The 21,128-nt window shown below is 37.8% G+C and overlaps 1 protein-coding gene across 3 annotated transcripts in view; it reads right to left on the bottom strand.

The window, feature by feature from the left end:
• Window positions 1–21,128, bottom strand: part of LOC115224757 (basement membrane-specific heparan sulfate proteoglycan core protein) — a 369,665-nt gene that overhangs the window by 82,916 nt on the left and 265,621 nt on the right. For all 3 annotated transcript variants that reach the window (XM_029795652.2, XM_036513837.1, XM_029795655.2), the window contains 10 exons: window positions 20,166–20,227; window positions 19,561–19,833; window positions 17,333–17,436; window positions 15,191–15,362; window positions 13,212–13,469; window positions 11,631–11,774; window positions 10,168–10,308; window positions 6,158–6,306; window positions 1,815–1,932; window positions 1,514–1,637 (listed from right to left, as the gene is read on the bottom strand). In XM_029795652.2, coding sequence (XP_029651512.1) covers window positions 1,514–1,637; window positions 1,815–1,932; window positions 6,158–6,306; window positions 10,168–10,308; window positions 11,631–11,774; window positions 13,212–13,469; window positions 15,191–15,362; window positions 17,333–17,436; window positions 19,561–19,833; window positions 20,166–20,227 — 1,545 coding nt within the window. The remainder of the gene's footprint in view (window positions 1–1,513; window positions 1,638–1,814; window positions 1,933–6,157; window positions 6,307–10,167; window positions 10,309–11,630; window positions 11,775–13,211; window positions 13,470–15,190; window positions 15,363–17,332; window positions 17,437–19,560; window positions 19,834–20,165; window positions 20,228–21,128) is intronic.

Genomic DNA, 21,128 nt, shown 5'->3' with positions numbered 1-21,128 from the left:
TTAGATAACATAGACCTTTGATAATTACAATAATATAAGTACAAAACAAGAATACACACAGTTAAATAGACACACACACACACACACACACACATATATATATATATATATATATATATATATATAAACATACATACATATATACCATAAAAACTCATGTAATTTGCACACCTGTGTTATTTAAGCAGGTGATCTTCAGGGTAAAAATTGTTAAAAAAAGTTTCTACTCATGTAAAATTTGCACCCAAAAGTTTTCAGAATTGCTGATATAGCCAGGGAGAAAAAAATTTTTCAATTTAGTTGTATTTAGCATAATTTCATTCACTTATGTTTAGATTTTATTAAATTTTCATTAAATACAAATAATTTCTGTTTAACAGGTATCACTTTGAAAGCTATCAAATTACAAAGTGTTTGTGTATAATAAACTTTATTTTACATTTCTTGCCCACAAGAGATTATGTCCGATCTTTAGCATACTTCTGTATGTCTTCTCAAATCACGATCACAGGAAAAGTTGTTGATAAGAATTACCAACAAAAACAAAGCTGATAAATACGCACAAGTGTTGCAAAATAAGTTTAATTACCAACCAACATCAGCTTGGATGACACTTTACTCAACCGACAGAGGAAGGTGACCGATCAAACTGATTATGTAAACAGAATTCTGATTGGTCGAAAGTGTCTTCTTGTCTCAAGCTCTGATTTTCTACCTATTTTTGTGTGAACTTTTGATATGGTCTATCAAAATTTTAATCCCTTTCGCACTTATAAAATGTTAAGCAAACTTTAAAATTTATCATTACTGTTTTAGCCGGGAGACCAAACTGATAATTTGGTAACCCACTTACCTCCCCTCTCTTGCTCTGACACTTACTTCCTCTCTTCACTCCTACCTACCTTCTCCCTTCATCGCCACCCCCTCTTTTGTTACCCCACCTACCCCATTCCTTACACCCCACACACACCAGCACTGACCACTTCCCAGTACCCACACCATCATCCACACACCTACACATGCACACACGCACATGTCAAGGTCACCAGCCCCTTTCCACATGCACACCTTCATTTTGGGATCACTACTACTTTATTATCTCCCTTTCTTCCTAGCTCTCCTGTGTCACCCCTCTGTCTAATATTCGCCATGATACATCACTAGTCACTAAACCTTTTTTATTTTCTCTCTCTGCTTATTTCTGTGTTCCTTTCTGTCAAAGAGCATAGGCTCAAAACGTAAAAGACTTTCTCACTTTCTGAGTGTTAAACTAATACATCTGTTTGTTGTTTACACACCCGTCTTCGTCTTTTGTTGTTTTATTTTGTGAATTCTCATTATATATATATATAGGTAGATAGATGATAGATAGATAGATATGTGTATGTATATATATATATATATATATATATATATACATACATATACACACACACATACACACACACACATACACACACACACTTCAATGATTTTTAAAATTCCAGTTGGCTAGTTATCTCTAAGGTCTTACCGTTTCCAGGTGATTGTTGGTGAGGGAATTCCAGCTGTTGCTCTACATTGGAATAGTGCACTACCACCACTCTGAATGCTCTGGGTTCCTTTTGGATAAAGGTCTATCACAGGCAATTCTCTCCCTACAAAGATAAAAGTACAAGGTTTCAGTTAAGATTAACAAAGCAAAATAATAATAGAAAGAAAAAGAGAACAACTGATTAAGGTTATCCATGAAGTGAAATCAAAGCAATGATGTATACCACCACTTAAGCAAAAATGCTAGAAGATCAAGCAGAAAACAAATTAAAGGCTCTTACTTTCAACTTCAACAATCACTGATGCCTGAGCAGAACCAGCGACATTTCTGGCCTCACAAACATAGATTCCACGGTCTTCAACCATCGTTTCTGTGATTCTTAGAACATTGCCCGAAACCTTGTAAAAAAGAAAGAAGTATAGAATTTAGAGAATCAGCAATGTAGTTATCAAAGAAGTGGAGGAACATTGCTAATGTTGTGTCTTGAAAGTTTTAGTAAAATTCTAATCTGGTATCTTTGCCACAATAACCTTTGTAGATTTTTATATATTAATCCAGCTTGAGCTACTGGTTTTGCGTAACCCTGTTTTGTCATCCTTGTCTTTTCCAGTTATATGGTATGGCTGTATGGTAAGAAACTTGCTTCCCAATCACATGAATCTGGATTAGGCCCCAATGTGTGAGCCTTGGGCCAACTAAAGCCTTGAGAGTGGAGTTGATAGATGGAAACTGAAAGAAGCCTGCCATACAGACATACACACACACATATATATATATATGAAGGCTAACTAGGAAAATAGTTTTTGTCTGTGGCAAATGCTCAGGAGCAATAAACACTGGAAATGTGCAGAGACCAACTTCTGCCATGTTCCAGGGAGACAAACTAGAAGTAGTTGATAGCTTCCGCTACCTAGGAGACCAAGTCAGTAGCGGGGGTGGGTGTGCTGAAAGTGTAACTGCTAGAGTAAGAATAGCCTGGGCAAAGTTTAGAGAGCTCTTACCCCTGCTGGTGACAAAAGGCCTCTCGCTCAGAGTAAAAGGCAGACTGTATGATGCATGTGTACGTACAGCCATGCTACATGGTAGTGAAACATGGGCCGTGACTGCTGAGGATATGCGTAAGCTCGCAAGAAATGAAGCCAGTATGCTCCGATGGATGTGTAATGTCAGTGTTCATAATCGTCAGAGTGTAAGTTCCTTGAGAGAAAAGTTGAACCTAAGAAGCGTCAGTTGTGGTGTGCAAGAGAGACGGCTGCGCTGGTATGGTCATGTGATGAGAAAGGCTGAAGATAGTTGTGTGCAAAAGTGCTACACCCTAGCAGTTGAGGGAATCTGTGGAAGAGGTAGACCCAGGAAAACCTGGGACGAGGTGGTGAAGCACGACCTTCGAACTTTAGGTCTCACTAAGGAAATGTCTAGAGACCGAGACCTATGGAAGTATGCTGTGTGTGAGAAGACCCGGCAAGACTAGTCAGGCCATAACTCGTGGCCCCTACCTGGGACGTAGTCAGTCCACCTGTGCATACCTTCCTTCTTGTGACACTTATGAAGACCTGTTGAGGCAAGTGAAAATCAAATCTTGTATTCTTTGTGGTACCAGTGCCGGTGGCACACAAGAAAACCACCCGAACGTGGCCGTAGCCAGTACCGCATCGACTGGCCTCCGTGCTGTGGGCACAACAAACACCATCCGATCGTGGCCGTTCGCCAGCCTCATCTGGCACCTGTGTCGGTGGCACATAAAAACACCATCCGAAGACCCGGCGGCGTAGTCAGTCCACCTGTGCATACCTTCCCTCTTATGACACTTGTGAAGACCTGTTGAGGCAAGTGTGTGACACTTGTGAAGACCTGTTGAGGCAGAGGCAAGTGTGTGACACTTTGTGAAGACCTGTTGAGGCAGAGGCAAGTGTGTGACACTTGTGGAGACCTGTTGAGGCAAGTGTGTGACACGTGTGACACTTGTGAAGACCTGTTGAGGCAAGTGAAAATCAAACCAAATCAAAATAGATGAACATCAATGGAATTTGTATCTTTGTCGTTCCAGTACCCGTGGCACACAAGAAAACCATCCGAACGTGGCCGTAGCCAGTACCGCATCGACTGGCCTCCGTGCTGTGGGCACAACAAACACCATCTGATCGTGGCCGTTCGCCAGCCTCATCTGGCACCTGTGTCGGTGGCACATAAAAACACCATCCGAAGACCCGGCGACGTAGTCAGTCCACCTGTGCATACCTTCCTTCTTATGACACTTGTGAAGACCTGTTGAGGCAAGTGTGACACTTGTTGAGGCAAGTGTGTGACACTTGTGAAGACCTGTTGAGGCAAGTGAAAATCAAATCAAACCAAATCAAAATAGATGAACATCAATGGAATTTGTATCTCTGTGGTACCAGTACCGGTGGCACACAAGAAAACCATCCGAACGTGGCTGTAGCCAGCACCGCATCGACTGGCCTCTGTGATGTGGGCACATAACAAACACCATCCGATCGTGGTGGCCCCTACCTGGGAGTCCACCTGTGCATACCTTCCTTCTTGTGACACTTGTGAAGACCTGTTAAGGCAAGTGAAAATCAACAAATCAACAAATCAAAAAATCAAAACAAACGAACATCAATGGAATCTGTATCTCTGTGGTACCAGTGCCGGTGGCACACAAGAAAACCATTCGAACGTGGCTGTAGCCAGTACCGCATCGACTGGCCTCCGTGCTGTGGGCACATAACAAACGCCATCCGATCGTGGCCGTTCGCCAGCCTCATCTGGCACCTGTCCGAAGACCCGGCAAGACTAGTCAGGCCATAGCCCGTGGCCCCTTCCTGGGACGTAGTCAGTCCACCTGTGCATACCTTCCTTCTTATGAAACTTGTGAAGACCTGTTGAGGCAAGTGCTAATCAAATCAAATGACACTTTTGAAGACCTGTTGAGGCAAGTGCTAATCTAATCAAATCAAATGACACTTGTGAAGACCTGTTGAGGCAAGTGATAATAATAATAATAATAATCATAATCATAATCATAATCATAATCAAATCCAATCAAAACAAATCAAAATAGATGAACATCAATGGAATTTGTATCTTTGTGGTACCAATGCCGGTGGCACACAAGAAAACCATCCGAACGTGGCGGTAGCCAGTACCACATCGTGCTGTGGGCACGTAACAAACACCATCCGATTGTGGCCGTTCGCCAGCCTCATCTGGCACCTGTGTTGGTGGCACATAAAAACACCATCCAAAGACCCGGCAAGGCTAGTCAGGCCATAACCCGTGGCCCTTACCTGGGACGTAGTCAGTCTACCTGTGCATACCTTCCTTCTTATGACACTTGTGAAGACCTGTTGAGGCAAGTATGTGACACTTGTGAAGACCTGTTGAGGCAAGTGAAAATCAAACCAAATCAAAATAGATGAACATCAATGGAATTTGTATCTTTGTGGTACCAGTGCTGGTGGCACACAAGAAAACCATCCGAACGTGGCCGTAGCCAGTACCGCATCGACTGGCCTCCGTGCTGTGGGCACGTAACAAACACCATCCGATCGTGGCCGTTCGCCAGCCTCATCTGGCACTTGTGTTGGTGGCACATAAAAACACCATCCGAGCGTGGCCGTCTGCCAGCCTCGTCTGGCACCTGTGTCGGTGGCACATTAAAAAAAAAAGAAAAAAAAAAACACCATCTGAGCGTGGCCGTTCGCCAGCCTCGTCTGGCACCTGTGTCGGTGGCACATAAAATCACCCACTACACTCTCGGAGTGGTTGGCGTTAGGAAGGGCATCCAGCTGTAGAAACACTGCCAGATCTGTCTGGCCTGGTGCAGCCTTCGGGCTCCCCAGACTCCAGTTGAACCGTCCAACCCATGCTAGCATGGAAAGCGGACGTTAAATGAGGATGATGTGTGTGTGTCATTGTATCTGTGTCCCCATCACTGACTGACTATTGGTGTTGTTTTGTTTATGTCCATAATTTAGCGGTTCAGCAAAAGAGACTGACAGGATAAGTACCAGGTTTAAAGATAAGTAGTGGGGTCATTTAGTTCAACTAAACCTTTGAAAGTGATGCTCCAGTATGGTCGCAGTCCAATGACTGAAACAATTAAAAAATAAAAGGAAGATAAAGAATCCTACTTAGGTTGCTGAATCAAAGAAACCTTTGACATTTAACTGTTATATGACATTTCAGTATAATCCTACATGAATCAGTGCAAAGTTTACTTTGTTTTTTTTTTATATCTTGATAGTTCCAGCAACTGAGTTCTTCAGTCAACATAATTTTGATTTTTGGTACTAAATTTTGGTTATTTGAACACAGTAACTGCTTTATGACTCTTAGTCAACATAGCATGGAACTTTATCATTCAAATATCTTGATTACTTAAAGATATTCCTGTTTCAGGTCACCAGGTCACCATTACACTAGCATTCCTTTCTATTTTAGTGATTTTTTTTTTAGCCTAATCAAGTTAAGGACGCTTGGATCAATTTATTATTACTTGTTTCAGTCATTGAACAATGGCCATGGTTGGGCGGCAGCTCTGAGAGTTTTACTTGATTACATTGACTCCAGGATTTGTTTCAAAAGAAAATTTGTTTTTTTTATAAAAAAAATATTAACCTGGTGGTGGTCTGACAACTGATTTCTTGATTTGGTCCATATGACTGTTGGTAATGGGCTTCCAGTCACAATACACCGTAGGGTGCCGGTAGTACCTTGAGGGATGGTAACCATTCTGTCTGGCTCAATGCGTGCAGTTGGACGGACATCTAGAAAAAGATAAGATGATGGTAACAAGTGACTTAGTTGAAACTATCTCTGGACAATCCATGCAATTATTGATTTCTAACGTATGTGATAAGTCTCAAAGATGAAAGACGAGTCTAGGCAACTACTTTGATCCAATTATTCAACTAGTATTTATTTTATAGAGCCCTACAAGGAGGTTGAAGGGCAAAGTCAATCCAGTCTGATTTGAATTCAGAGTATAAAAGCATGCAACTAAATAATACAAGGAATTTTGTCCCCCACTTTGCTGATTCTTTCCATCTACTACACTGTAAATATTGGTATCAAATTTTAGCACAAGGCCAGGAGGTTTGGGGGAGGTGCCAAGTCAATTAAATTAACCCCAGTGCTCAATTTGTACTTATTTTATCAACCCTAAAAGGATGATAAGCAAAGTCAACCTTGCTGAAATTTGAACTCAGAACATAGAGATGAACAAAATGCCACCAAGCATCTTGCCCAGTATGCAAATAATACTACACTGTAAACATTAACAGACACAGTCATCTGTTATGTTTTGGATTGACTCATGACGTTGTAGACAGGTATTCTCAAAGATGATTTGGAGCCTGGCGCTTAGGAGAAAGGTTTTACTTCAGTTCATAGTATCACAATAATATGCATCATTTGTTTTATAGTGTCAATCCAATCCTGGCTGATTCAGACCATTTGTAACTCACTTATTCTAACTGACTGACCTTATTGCCTCAATCTGAGTTGGTTAAATCATACCAAACTATGACCGATTGATGCACTACACTAGTGCGTGTGTATGCCTTTGTGGCTTAGTGCAATGCATGCCCTTGTCTTTGTGTTCCAAAACAATTTTTTTTTTACCACAAGGAAACTTCTAAAGAGCTAGTAGTGAGATGTAATAGTTTTAGTGTCTTATTCACTGTACCAAAACTGTTTCTAGTAAAACATCTTTTTTAATATTCCTACTTAATTAACCCTTTCATTACCAAACCGCCCAAAGCCGCCCGAAAAAAATTTTGGTTAACGTGACCAAACCGCCCAAAGCCGCCCGAATTTACCTATTCATATTTAAATGAGAATATCAGAGCAAATCTCTTTAGTACATTCATGAAAACACGTATTATACTTCGTAAACAGTTCAACTACAGTTTTGTACAATAATCGAAGTGTAATTTTAATTCCGTGAATTTTGGGAGATTTTTTCCCTAAATTTGTTCCTATTGTGTTTTCAAAATTTGTAATTCTGACAAAAAATGGATACGAATTTCATTATATCAAGCAGCGAGTCAGAATTCGAAGGATTTTCTACTGAAGACCTTGATAAATCTAACTATGACTGAAAAAAAAAAAAGCACGTGGTATTTGATAATGAATCTGATGTTTCATTTTCCGAAAGTGAAAACTGTGAATCCGAGATCACCGACAGCGATAAAGAAAATGAATTGGCACCTGAATGGAGTGAAAATTTAAAAACTGTTTCTTTCGGTGATTTTTCTGAAGAAACTGGACCAAGCCACTGACTTTCCCAGGAGAGTAAAGCCTTAGGCTATTTCTATTTACTTTTTCGATTGAGCCTATTTGAAATCATTACGGCGGAAACGAACCGTTACGCTAAATGTAAACAAAGCGAAAGAAACGATAGTTTGTGGTTTCCCACAACCTTAAATGAAATTAAGACTATTTTGCCATAAATATTATTATGGGTATCAGAAAGTTACCCAGAATAACAAATTCTATCGTAAAATTTTGTTGTATACCCAATTGAATATTAGCTAATAACCCATTTTCTATAGCGATGTTTGAACAAAATTTTTATAATTTTATATTTTGTTGAATTTACCTGTATCTACCTGCAATTAGTCACTTTGTGACAAAAATTATAGTATAGAATTGGTTGAGAACATTTCATTAAATTATCTTCCAAAAATCAGATTAATATATCGATAAATAAAAAAGTTATAGTTGTTTAATGAAACCAGAATAAATTTATGATTGCGTTAGAAATTAACTGAAACACATAAGGGGTGTAATTTGGTCAGAAATATAGTAACGAAAGGGTTAAGCTAAAAGCTTTATATTAAGTTACATCCCAGACACCCACTTAATTATGCAAGAGTTATCTTATTAAATTGCTCCAAATATTCATAATTAACTGGGAAATATAAGAAGTGGATTTCATTAGAAATGTGGTCCCAAAAGTATGAGAGTCACAAAAAAAAAAACAACAAAATATGATGATGATGATGATAACAAGAATAATAAAAATCCTTTCTACTATAGGCACAAGGCCTGAAATTTTGGGAAAACAGGATAATTGATTAGATCCACCCTGTGTTTTACTGGTACTTAATTTATTGACCCCGAAAGGATGAAAGGCAAAGTCGACTTCGGTGGAATTTGAACTCAGAATGTAGTGACAGGAGAAATACTGCTAAGTATTTCATCCAGCGTGCTAACAATTCTGCCAGCTTGCCGCCTTAAATAATAATAATAATCCTTTCTACTATAGGCACAAGGCCTGAAAATTTTGGGATGGTGGACTAATCAATTACATCAACCCCAGTGCTTCACAGGTGCTTAATTTATCGACCCCCGAAAGGATGACAGGCAAGTCGACTTTGGCAGAATTTGAACTCAGAATGTAGCAGCAGAGGAAATACCGCAAAGCATTGCATCCAGCATGCTAACAATTCTGCCAGTTTGCCACTTTAAATAATAATAATGATACAAGCAGTAGCACAACAAAAGACTGCCCCACATCACAAGAGAGAAAAAAAAATGCAATATAATACCGAGAAGAGTCTGCACACTCCCAACAGCAGAAAAGAACATGCATCATCATCATCATCATTGTTCGACCGTGGTCGAGACAATGGAATTTACCATGTTGCGCCAGACTTCACGGTCCATCATAGCATTACGGAGGTCCTGTTGCTGGATGCCTGTATCCCTGGAGATTACATCAGGGTAGGAGAGTGTGCGCCCTCTGGTGTTGCAAGTAGATGGCTTCCAGAGGAGAAGAGTAGAAATTACTTCTTTTTCAGCTCTACAACAATGTCCAGCAAACTGGACTCTCCTACCCTTCACAAGAGATGACACAGGTGGTAATTTCCCATATATTTGCATTTTAGTTGGATGGCGCCTCCACGAGAGATTTTGAGCTCTCATAAGGAGGCGAGTGTAGGTTCCATCCAACCGCCTCTCAAGCTTCTTTGATAACGTCCAGGTTTCTGAGCCATATAGTAGGATTGGTTCGACTGTGGCTTTGAATATTTCAAGTTTGAAGTCTCTACTTAGATTTGATGACCAGATCTTATGCATGTCATTACAGGCTGACCAGGCCATACCCTTTCTAGTTAGAAAGTCTTTTCCAGATGATGATATGTATGACCCAAGATATTTATAATCAGAAGCCATATTTAAAGGTGCACTGTTGAGAGTGTGGATGATGCAATCACTGTTGGACAGGCACTTGTTTATGTATTCAGTTTTGGTCTCATTAAGGTAAAGACCTACACAATTTGAGGCTTGTTCAAGAGATTGTAAAAGAGACTGGGCATTGGAGAGAGAATCACTGATAAGAGCGATGTCGTCAGCAAAGTCAGTGTCTGTCAAGTACTCAGCTGGGTGTCTGGAACTTCTTCTTGGTTTTATTTCAAAGCCCTTGCCAGAGATGGTATCAACTGACATACGTAGCACATAAACATGCAATGCTGCACACATCCCAGCAACATGGAAGTGTAGCAGGTGATGCAGTAGAAATTTGCCTCAAACTAATAAATGTTAAACAATTATATAATAATAATAATAATAATAATAATAACAACATCATCAACAATTATAAAAACAAAATATACTTTACATACTTGAATCTGTAGTTGTTATGGTCACCACGACAGTACTTGATCCTGATCTGCCAGTATCACTGGTACCACTACAGACGTACACGCCAGAGTCTGATGACTTCGCATAAGGAATTGTAAGGACACCATTCCTCTGAGAAGATCCTACAAAATTTAACACAAAAATTATTTTAATTTTGTATTTCCAGTTTTTTTTAAAAGCTTCAGTTATCCACACATACATGTAATGTACATTATACTATATACATATATACACATATATATACACACATACACATATATATGTAAATATATATATATATATATATATATATATATATATATATACTAGCAAATGCACCCATCCTTTGGATGGTTTAAGTTGCTTCGGTGGTATTTTTTTCATCAAATAATTAAACTACCAAGAAGGTTTAAGAGTAGCACAGCAATGTATGTTTCCGATTGACCTAGGAAAATCAAATTGAAAGCCGGTTATTGTTGGAGGTCATTGCACTTTAATGATCAAGCAATGCAAAGTAGAGCTACTAAAGTGTTTTGGGAGATAATGACTACAGATAATGACTACAAAATATAGTTGTTTTACATGAAATTTCTTGTTAGGAACAGCCACATAAATGGGGCGATGGGCAGAGTTATGATGTAAGTATGCGCTAAAACACCTCATAACTTTTTTATTTTTATGAATTTTTACAAAATTTTTACAATTGTCTTCTGCATTATGGAATTAATATGATTATGCAAAAAACCACACATTTAAAAAAAATTTCACCCCACCCATTTTTTTTTAAATTCATGGTTTTAAAATATGGACAGTCTATTTATAGACTCTTTATAATTTTCAAATAATTTTCTATTACTTTTATGGAGAAAAAGTCAATTGATGGTCCTCACACTTTTCCACATAATCCTGGGCTTTATATGTGAAATGCCAATGATACACTGCATGTCCATCAACAATATTAGCAGACAGACAGCTGTCCAGTGGTATGACATATAGTCCAGGTAGATGAAAGCCTTCTTTTTAAGAAGAAAAATGAAGTGGGAAGAGTGGTGAAGAAGTTTTGGATAAAAGTAAAAAAAGTTATGACAGATTTTAGCATGTGCTTACATCATAACTTTGCTGTGTAATGAAAGAAGACGTTGAAACTTCCCCTCTGCGAGCTTATTTTTTTCAACAGCAAAGGGAGATATTTTTTTTGGAGAGATAAGCTAACAAAAGCCCCTTTATTCTGTCTTCCCACACAGCTTGCGCATAAACTAACAGCGAATGCTGCATAAAGTTAAATTGGTATGGAGCTTTCTGAAAGATACATAGATATATATGCATGCATGTATATGTATATGCATATATGTGTGTATATATATGTATATAATCTATATACCATACATGCTTGTATAAAATGAATGTGTAACAAATTATGTCTTATACACACATGCAAACACACACTGGCTGACAGTGTTCTTACCTGCTGGTAGTGGTCCACTTTGCTTGCTCCATACCAAATTGATCAGATTACCACGTTGCTCAACATAACAGACCAACTGAATACTTTCGCCGACAGTTTTGACTACAGATTCTTGTCGGATAATAATTTGTAATGTTGGACGACCTGCAATTTAAAAATAAGCTTAATTTTAGGCTTGAAAGAAATAAAAATATAAAATGGACATTCATAAGATTAATATATTTTTATTATTGACCTCATGATTCAAGGTGTAAGATATTTTTCAGTTTGTTATCTTAATCACTATCAATTAATGCTGTGGTTCTCAGCCAGGATTGCATGGAATTTTGTCAGTGGATAGGTTGCGATCTCAAAGCAACGAAAATATTTTGGCAGATTAAATTTAAATGTTGAAGTGAATTTAACGGTTTTTGTGTGTTTTTAAATGGCTTATGAATATCTTCCACATTGCGATAAGATTTTTTTTAAACATCAAATAGTTAGGAGGGTCCACCTGAGTAAAACAGAAATCAAAGGAGTCTAACAAGCTGTAGGTGCACATCTTTACCTGTCAGCAATCAACAAATCATACCCTACTATTTTCTAGATGATGTAGCCCTAAATAGTCTACAGCATGGACAATGGACATTAAATGATGATGATGAAAAGTAAGGATGGCTATAGTTAAAATATCTTTGATCATAAGTCATATTAAAACTGACCTTGAGCTAAACCACAATATCTATATAGAGTTAGAGGAGCTGAGCTGTCAAGAATCCAATGCAGTGCCAGTAATGTAACAGGGAACCACTAGACTCTTGATTTATTATCCAAAATTCAATTAGCACAATCAACTGTATTCAAGTCTTTATCAGAAAAAGTAGCCGAATGAAGATATGAGCAGAATTGGTCAGGACTGACAACAACGTATTAAACCTCTCAAAAGACAACTTAAAGGATTACAATAAAATGGGGATTTATTGCATTGTAACTGACACATCCAATGCATACAAGTATAGAAAAGAAGATATATACATGATGGTGACAGATATACAAATACTCTCCACAAACTGAAATGCCCAACCACATATATATCTTTAAGCCCCATCATATGATGGCTACGAAACAGCTGAGAAGCTAAGCATTGATAATTTCTTCCTTTACTATCATATCTAACGATAACATTGTTGGCCACAATGGCCCAACCGTTGGCTCAATGTATTTCTGATGGTAAGTGTAACAAGAAATTATCTGTGTAACACAGTCTGGAGAAGTACTAAGTAAGATATTTTTTTATATGAAGCTATTGATTTTTTTGAGGAGTTCTTGCAGCTATTGGGTGTGAATGTGTGTGTGTGTGTGTGTGTGCATATGCCAGCATGGAAGGTGGATGTTAAATGATGTTGATGATGATGATATACATGCACAGTTTCTATCTAATAACTTACACTTACAAGGTACTGGTCAAAATGCAGGTAGGTGGACAACACCTGACCAAGGGGCTGTACAATGTGATTGAGCCCAGAAGCTCACGATTGCTGAATGATCTTTTTAACCAAACAACTACGTCTACACTTAAGAAATAAACACAGAAATACCTACTTGATGTGACATGTAGTATTCCATTTACTCGGCTTACACCAAATTTGTTGGTGGCCTCGCAAACGTACACTGCTTCATCATCTTTGGAAACTGATGTGACAGATAGAACTGGTCCTCGGGAAATAAGCTGACCATTTTTATACCATTGAAAATCTGGTTGTGGAGAACCTGTTGCTGTGCATAAAAATTCAACAGTTTGGCCAACTACAACAGTCTGTTCTCTTGGTTCAACTTGGGCAGTTGGAGGGAAAGTATTTGCTGAAGGAAAATAGAATCAAACAGTAAAGGGTAAATGATTTTTTAACAATTTAACAAAGATATGAATACAAATGACTTGCTGAAAATATTATAGATAAAACTTTTCCTAATTATCATTCAACATTAAAATATGACGATACACACACACACACACACATACATATATATATATATATATATCATTGTAGTTGTGATACCAGTACCGGTGGCACGTAAGAGAACCATCCGAACGTGGCCGTTGCCAGAGCCACCCCAACTGGCCTCCGTGCTGGTGGCACGTAAAAAGCACCGTCCAATCATGGCTGTTGCCAGCCTCGTCTGACACCTATGCTGGTGGCACGTAAAAAGCACCCACTACAATCATGGAGTGGTTGGTGTTAGGAAGGGCATCCAGCTGTAGGAACACTACCAGATCAGACTGGGCCTGGTGCAGCCTTCTGGCTTCCCAAACCCCAGTTGAACTGTCCAACCCATGCTAGCATGGAAAGCAGACGTTAAACGATGATGATCATCATCATTCTTTCATTTATTCCTCTTTTTACACGCACACACACACACACACACACACACACACACACACACACACACACAGACACACGTATAAAATGATTTTACACTGGAACACAAAGTTTTAAGGGTGTAGAACACAGCTACATCATCAGATATCTGAAGCAGAGTGAAGAGAATTTAAAAGAATTTCAAAAATGACTTCTCACCATTTAGGTTCAAGTGACATAAAAGATTTTATTATTAGGTACATGTGGTGGATTAGACATCCTGCTGAATTATGAATCAATATATATACATATGCACACACACATATCAGCACCAAGCAGTGTTTATACATAAGCAAACTTTAGGTTAGTTAAAATATGTTGTGACATATTTCAACTTCTAAAGGTAAGTTCACTGCAGTTACCGTGGAAAAACATTCTCTCATATGATAAAAAGGTGTAAAAGCACCATATCTGTCCAGGACTGCTCCCTGTCAGATTCCCAGATGCGTTTCTAGCTCTTTAACCATTATCAACAAAAAAGAGTGAAGGGAGGTAACTCAGGACAGAGTTAAAGCCATAGCTTCAGCTAAAACACAATCAACAACATTGATCGAGTTGCACCATTAGACTGCATAAAATATGTTAGACAAACATTTTAACTAACTGAAAGTTTGTGTGTATGTATATATATATATATATATATATATATATATATATACATACACACACACACATATAAATATAAAGTCAGGAGGTATGAGAGGTGAATATAGATATATTTAACCACATAATTTTCATAGAATTATGGCCATTTCACAACCTCTTCATGTAGTAATAATTTCAGTATGCAAGAAAATCTTAGATACATTGCCTTTCCTCCTGACTATAAAAAAAAAGAATACAAACATTCACAATGACAATGTTTTAGCCAAGAACTTTAAAGGTTTTGCTGGAATATAGTTATTTCAAAAATTCCACATTAAAAATCTTACCATCAATTAGCACTCAATTTAATGTAGGATAGAAGATGCAGGAAAATTAATTTTTTGCTAATTTCTATTTAAATTTGTATATCTTAGTTGCTCTAGCAGAATTTTTGTAAGATTATCAGGAGATATGTTTCATACAAAATATGGACAGTATATATTGATTTATACATACATTATGTTGGAAGGATCAATATAAAAAAAAAAATCATCCTGATTCATAGAGCATAATACTCACATGTGACAGTGATAATAGCAGTATCTGTTACAATGCCACCAGGATCAGACCCAGTGCACATATATTCGCCTGCATCTTCACGTCGGATGTTTCGAATTGTCAGAGTTCCATCAGTCTCATATGCTGAAGCGGGTAAGACACCGTCAACTTTACTCCAAGACAACACAAGAACCTGAATTAGAAAAAGACCAACATTGAGTTAGTGCTAACATATTTAATACAGTGAGCATTAAAAAATCTGATTAAGAATAATTATGTGGTGAGGAAAAGACAACATTAGCTCTATGTGTAACATTGTTTTAATCGTTTTAAGAAGTGTGGGCGACAACATCACACCTCCTCAGGAGACATGCTGTTGTGCTAAAAAATAATAACCCAAAGACCCTGAAATTATATTACATTTAACTGAGGCTACAACTACAATGGTGTATAGTTTAAGAGCTTTTTAACTTTAGGTCGGTTCTGATCAATTAGACTTGTGATCAAAGAAATTCTAATCATTACCATTCCATATTCTGTGCAGCTAATAGTACGTATCTTGAACAGCATTGTATAATATATCCTTTTTCAAGCAGGCAGGGTTGTGGCTTGAAGGAGGTTTGCTTGCTCTTTCTAGCGGGCCTAGTGACCGTGTATAGACATTCTCAATGGAGCACATTTCTGTGGTGTTGAATAAATGAGACAAATCTACTTTTCCCTGGATCCTGGATAAGATACAAACCTCTCACAGGTAACTCTCCCAAGAGAGAACAAGGTCCCTAATGTTCTCTAAGTGAACTGAAGTAGTGTAGAATTAAGCTTGTTATCCAAGGATATAGTAAATTCTTTTCTTTAACTTGTTTCAGTCATTTGACTGTGGCCATGCTGGAGCACTGCCTTTAGTTGAACAAATTGACTCCAGGACTTATTCTTTGTAAGCCTAGTACTTATTCTATCGGTCTCTCTTGCCAAACTGCTTCCTAGAGTATAACCAGTTGGCCAATGTTAGGTTGTTCTTGTTTAGTCTAGGTCCATCCTGATTGGAGAAGACAAAAGATCAAAGCTGTTCAAACCTCAATCATCTTGTCAAATCAAAGTGGCGAACCAATTAAAAGACAGAGGATAGACAAAGGTTTGTACCAGCTTCTGTGTGTTATGCAATCAGCCTTAGCAGCCTATAAGATGTGAAATGTAAGATAACCATTCAGCTATGCTTTAGTATAAACCGTTTAAAAGCGTAATACAGTGGGTTGTTGTGAGGAAGAAGTGTTTAATATTTCAAATAGGTGTAGGAGTGGCTGTGTGGTAAGTAGCTTGCTTATGAACCACATGGTTCCGGGTTCAGTCCCACTGCGTGACACCTTGGGCAAGTGTCTTCTACTATAGCCTCAGGCCGACCAAAGCCTTGTGAGTGGATTTGGTAGACAGAAACTGAAAGAAGCCTGTCGTATATATGTGTGTGTGTGTATATATGTTAGTGTGTCTGTATTTGTCCCCCCAACAACACTTGATAACCGATGCTGGTGGTGTATTTACATCCCCGTAACTTAGCGGTTCGGCAAAAGAGACTGATAGAATAAGTACTAGGCTTACAAAGAATAAGTCCTGGGGTCGATTTGCTCAACTAAAGGTGGTGCTCCAGCATGGCCACAGTCAAATGACTGAAACAAGTAAAAGAGTAATATCCACTACTGATTTCAAATTTTGGCACAAGACCAGTAATTTCAACGAAAGGGTTAAGTCGATTACATCAACCCCAGTGCTCAGCTGGTACTTATTTTAGCAACCTTGAAAGGATGAAAGGCAAAGCTGACTTTAGAGGGACTGAACTCAGAACATAAAGATGGATGAAATGTTGCAAAGCATTTTTCTCAGTGCAGCAAAGATTCTGACAGTTCACCACCGTAAGTAATATCCATTATTGAACAGTGATTAGAAAAGAATAATCCACTAATTGTTAAAACTTTTCCTTTTTCTCACAGTAAAATTATTGCATTTTTGGACAGATTATACATGCTAATTGCTGATGCAGTCCATCACTAATTTTCTCATATCTTTATGATTTGGTGGTTTTCTGGGTGGAAAGGTCAAATCTTCCAACAGAAGAAAGAATGAATAAATATGGAAAAGTAACAGACAGAAACAAATGTTTTATTGACTTACCGGTGAGTGTGATCCTACCACTGTACATTCCATCTGGACAGTGCTACCTGGACGAACATTTATGTCCTTTGGTTCTGTGATTTGCACCTGGAAGGACCCAGTCCCTGTCAAGGAAGAACATGTTTTATATTAATGTCCAAAGAATCGCTTGAAGACCAGAATGAGTAAAATTAAATAAACCAACTGAAAATGTTGGGATTTTTATGCCTCCTGCCACACACACACACATTGCATACTCATCACTTATAAAAAGGGTAAACAGATGGTCGTGAATTCTAAGTCTTTATCTGGTGAAGATTTGTCATTCAATATAGATTAGTGATATAGAATATAGAATAGTAATTAAAATAGTGATATTACACTTTGATCTTAGCCAAAAGGCTGAGAAGCGATATAGAAGCGAAATAGTGTTAGAGAATAGTAATTAAAGTAAGAACTAGTTGAACGTAGAGACAAAACAATCTGGAGAAAGGAGATGTACAAAAATTGCCCTGCTAGACATATTTCAGAGAGGTTTTAATTGACACAAATATTGCGAAGGAGAAGGAGGAGAGGAGCTAGAGACAAAAAACAAAGATGACAATTGGAAGTTTCTAAAGTACCAATTACCATCAACTATAAAATGGATTTGTGGATGAAGAAAGGTTTCAGTAAGATGAAAGATGATGTGATCGTTCAATGCTAAAGTAGATAGATTCATGAAAGCTGAAGGACAGGGCAAGAAAAATGAAAATAAGTGGGGAGCAAGGAAGAACATCATGTAGTTAGAATACAGGTTAGACATTAGGTATACTTAACAAAAAAGATAAGCAGGAAAGGGTTCAGCAATGTTCTGTGAATATGAGAATCAGAAGAATGAAGTGTTCCAAATTAGAAAGCAGGATGTTGTTGATAAAAAATGTAGAAATGAGATATTAGGGATATTTTCTTTGTAGGGGAGCTACTACTACAGACATTCTTTACCAAGAGTAAGCCACTACTCCAAGCATTTGTTGACCTGGAGAAAGCCTTTGACACAGAATCATAATCAGTAGTGTAGCGGTCTTTAAGAAAACTTGGTATAAATAAAAGGTGGAAGTGACCAAAAGATCAGAAAGGAATTCAGTGTGCAACTAACTACATGTTCATCAGAACTCAGTTCTCAGCCCACCCACCTCTAGTTTACTATAGATCAAGAGGCCATAAAAGAGTAGTTATGGAAGTTTCTGTATAGTGCTGGTCTGGTGCTCATAGTCAAGGCTACCAAAGTATTAGAGAAATTTCAAATATGGAAATAAAGGTTAAAATTACGAGGTCTTTAAGCAAACACGACAAAATTTTTGGTTATCAAGAAAGAATACATATCTCTACTTCCAATTGGGAAGTGGTCATGTTCAGTATACAGAAAAGGAGTACCAACTGGTGCAATGAGATCACAGGAAGGCAAACAAAAAATGGACTTCATTTATAGCAGATACACAGGAATATACAAGAGCACCCATTAAATAAATGCTTTGAGGGTTTCTAAGAAAAATAGTTAATAGCTCCCATTATGTAGGTGTTATAAACCCAAACTCGAATATCAAAGTTTAAAAGGTTTTAATCGACTAAAAAATACAGCAATATACAACACATACAAAGATTGCTAAATTGTAAGCAAAACCAAACTTCAACGCAATAACATTTTTTATGCAGCGAGTTTCTACATTCTCAACTAACTAAAATCAACGCTGAACATGTCGTATCCAAACAGAACAAATTAGTATTGAAGGAGAGTGTTCTGAAAGTAAAATAGTTAAACAAAAACCAGAATTAGTGAGGAAAAATAAAACTAGGCTTAAGATGAATAAGATGTAGTGAGCATGAGAGAAAGCTAAATTGATATGGACATGTAACAAACAGGGAGGACACCAGTAGAGTGAAGAAGTGACATGTAATCCAGGTGAAAGGAATGTGTAAAAGAGGAAAACCAAAGAAGACATGGGAAACAGTGGTGATGAAAGATGCTCTTAGGAGTCTGAACCTCATAAAGGAGATTACAGACACCAGCATCAGTCGATTAAATTGATACTAAAGCTTGTATAATGTGGTTCTAGTACATAATAAATACTTTAGTACCAGTTATGCACAGAAACCACATTATACAAGCTAGAACACTAACTACAATGTAAAACTTGGAATGAAGAGGAGGAATTGGATATAAGGAAATGAGGAGTAAATAAGAAAAGGAGACAAATAGTAGAACTTACTGATGACCACAAGCTCGACATATTGTTGGGAAGTTCCATAAATACTGTTGGCTGTACAAACATAACGTCCACTGTCTGAAGGTGCGATATTCTTGATGATCAAGTCATGCTCATCATTCTGCTCAGCTCTGTTGGGCAGTGGTGTGCCATCAACCTTTCGCCACACAACAGAGATAGGTCTTTGACCTGTAACTCGGCAGTGGAAGATTGCAACTTGTCCTATCATCTCACTGCTTCGGAGAGGACTTACGGTTACTTGAGGACTTGAGCTATCTGTAAAGAGAAAAGGGCAGGAAAAAGAAAATTAGATAAAGGTGAGAGGGGATGGAAGGTGAGGACAAAATTGCCAAAATGGGAGTGTGTAAGAAAGAGTGTATATGTGTGCATGTATAAGAGAGTGTTTGCCCATGTGAGATAAGAGAATGCATATATGCATAAGAGAGTGTGTGTAAAGGAATGTATGTGTGCAAATGAAAGTATATATGTAAAAGAATAAGAATAAGGATATGTATGCGTGTGTAAAAAAAGAATGCATATGCAGGTGTTGCAGAAGGGAACATGTGTGTATGCAGAGGGATAAAAATATAATACAGTGTTATAGTTACCATCTCTTTCTCTACAGTATCCTCTGGGTTCTCTTGGGTTGCCTGTGAATCCAGGAGCACACCTGGCAAACAGACAAGGAGCAATAGTTAAATGCAGTTCTCATGTTGAAAACAAAACAAAGCCTTTAAAAGTTTTTAAAAAAATGAAAATGCAGCTAGACAGAGAGTAATAGAAGAGGTGGTGATGGTGTTGGCATAAATTGTTGTTTTTACTTTGATCAAGTAGACCTACAATCAGGGTAGTCAACTTGTGACCATCCCATCATTTTAGTGGTATCCTACTACCTTTTTTTAAGACTGTAATATATGCTTTGAGTGTGATCTGGCTGCTATTTTAACATTATCGGATGACTGACCATTTAAATTTTCATTTGTTAGCCTGGTGTGATTTGAGGGTGATTCGGATGTGAGTTGTTGCAGTTTGAGTAACAATATAAAGTCACTCACTTTGGTTTGCTTTGGTATAATTAAAAATAAATCTAGTTACTATTTCTGGCACATTATAAGACTTAGTTGACTCTTCCATGTTGATTTGTAATATTGTTGTGGTTATCGAATCATTATTATCACTGGCATTGCAGTAGTGACCATCCAGTTTGTTTCACATACCAGGGGTTAAATAATCCTGTGTGTCCATTTATTTGTTTTTAGACAGTATGCTACAATTTGAGTGATTTATGGTAGCTATTTCTAGCAGGTATTATAACCAAAATACAGAGTTTCTCATTGGTTTGTACCTTTCTAATACAGACACAAAGCCACATATTTTATATGAAGGGTACAATTGTTTAAACTGTCCTTAAGCAGTACCTATTTTTATTCCTGAAAGGACAAAAAAATGAAGATGACTTTGGCAGGATTTGAGCTTAAAATGTTATGGCATTTTATCCATCCTCAACCTATCTGGACATCCTTCAATAATAATACTAATAATAATGGTTCCAATTTGGGAGTAAGGCCTCA

Source organism: Octopus sinensis, linkage group LG26, assembly GCF_006345805.1.
Source record: "Octopus sinensis linkage group LG26, ASM634580v1, whole genome shotgun sequence".
Classification (NCBI taxonomy): domain Eukaryota; kingdom Metazoa; phylum Mollusca; class Cephalopoda; order Octopoda; family Octopodidae; genus Octopus; species Octopus sinensis.
This window is presented reverse-complemented; position numbering and strand designations above follow the sequence as displayed.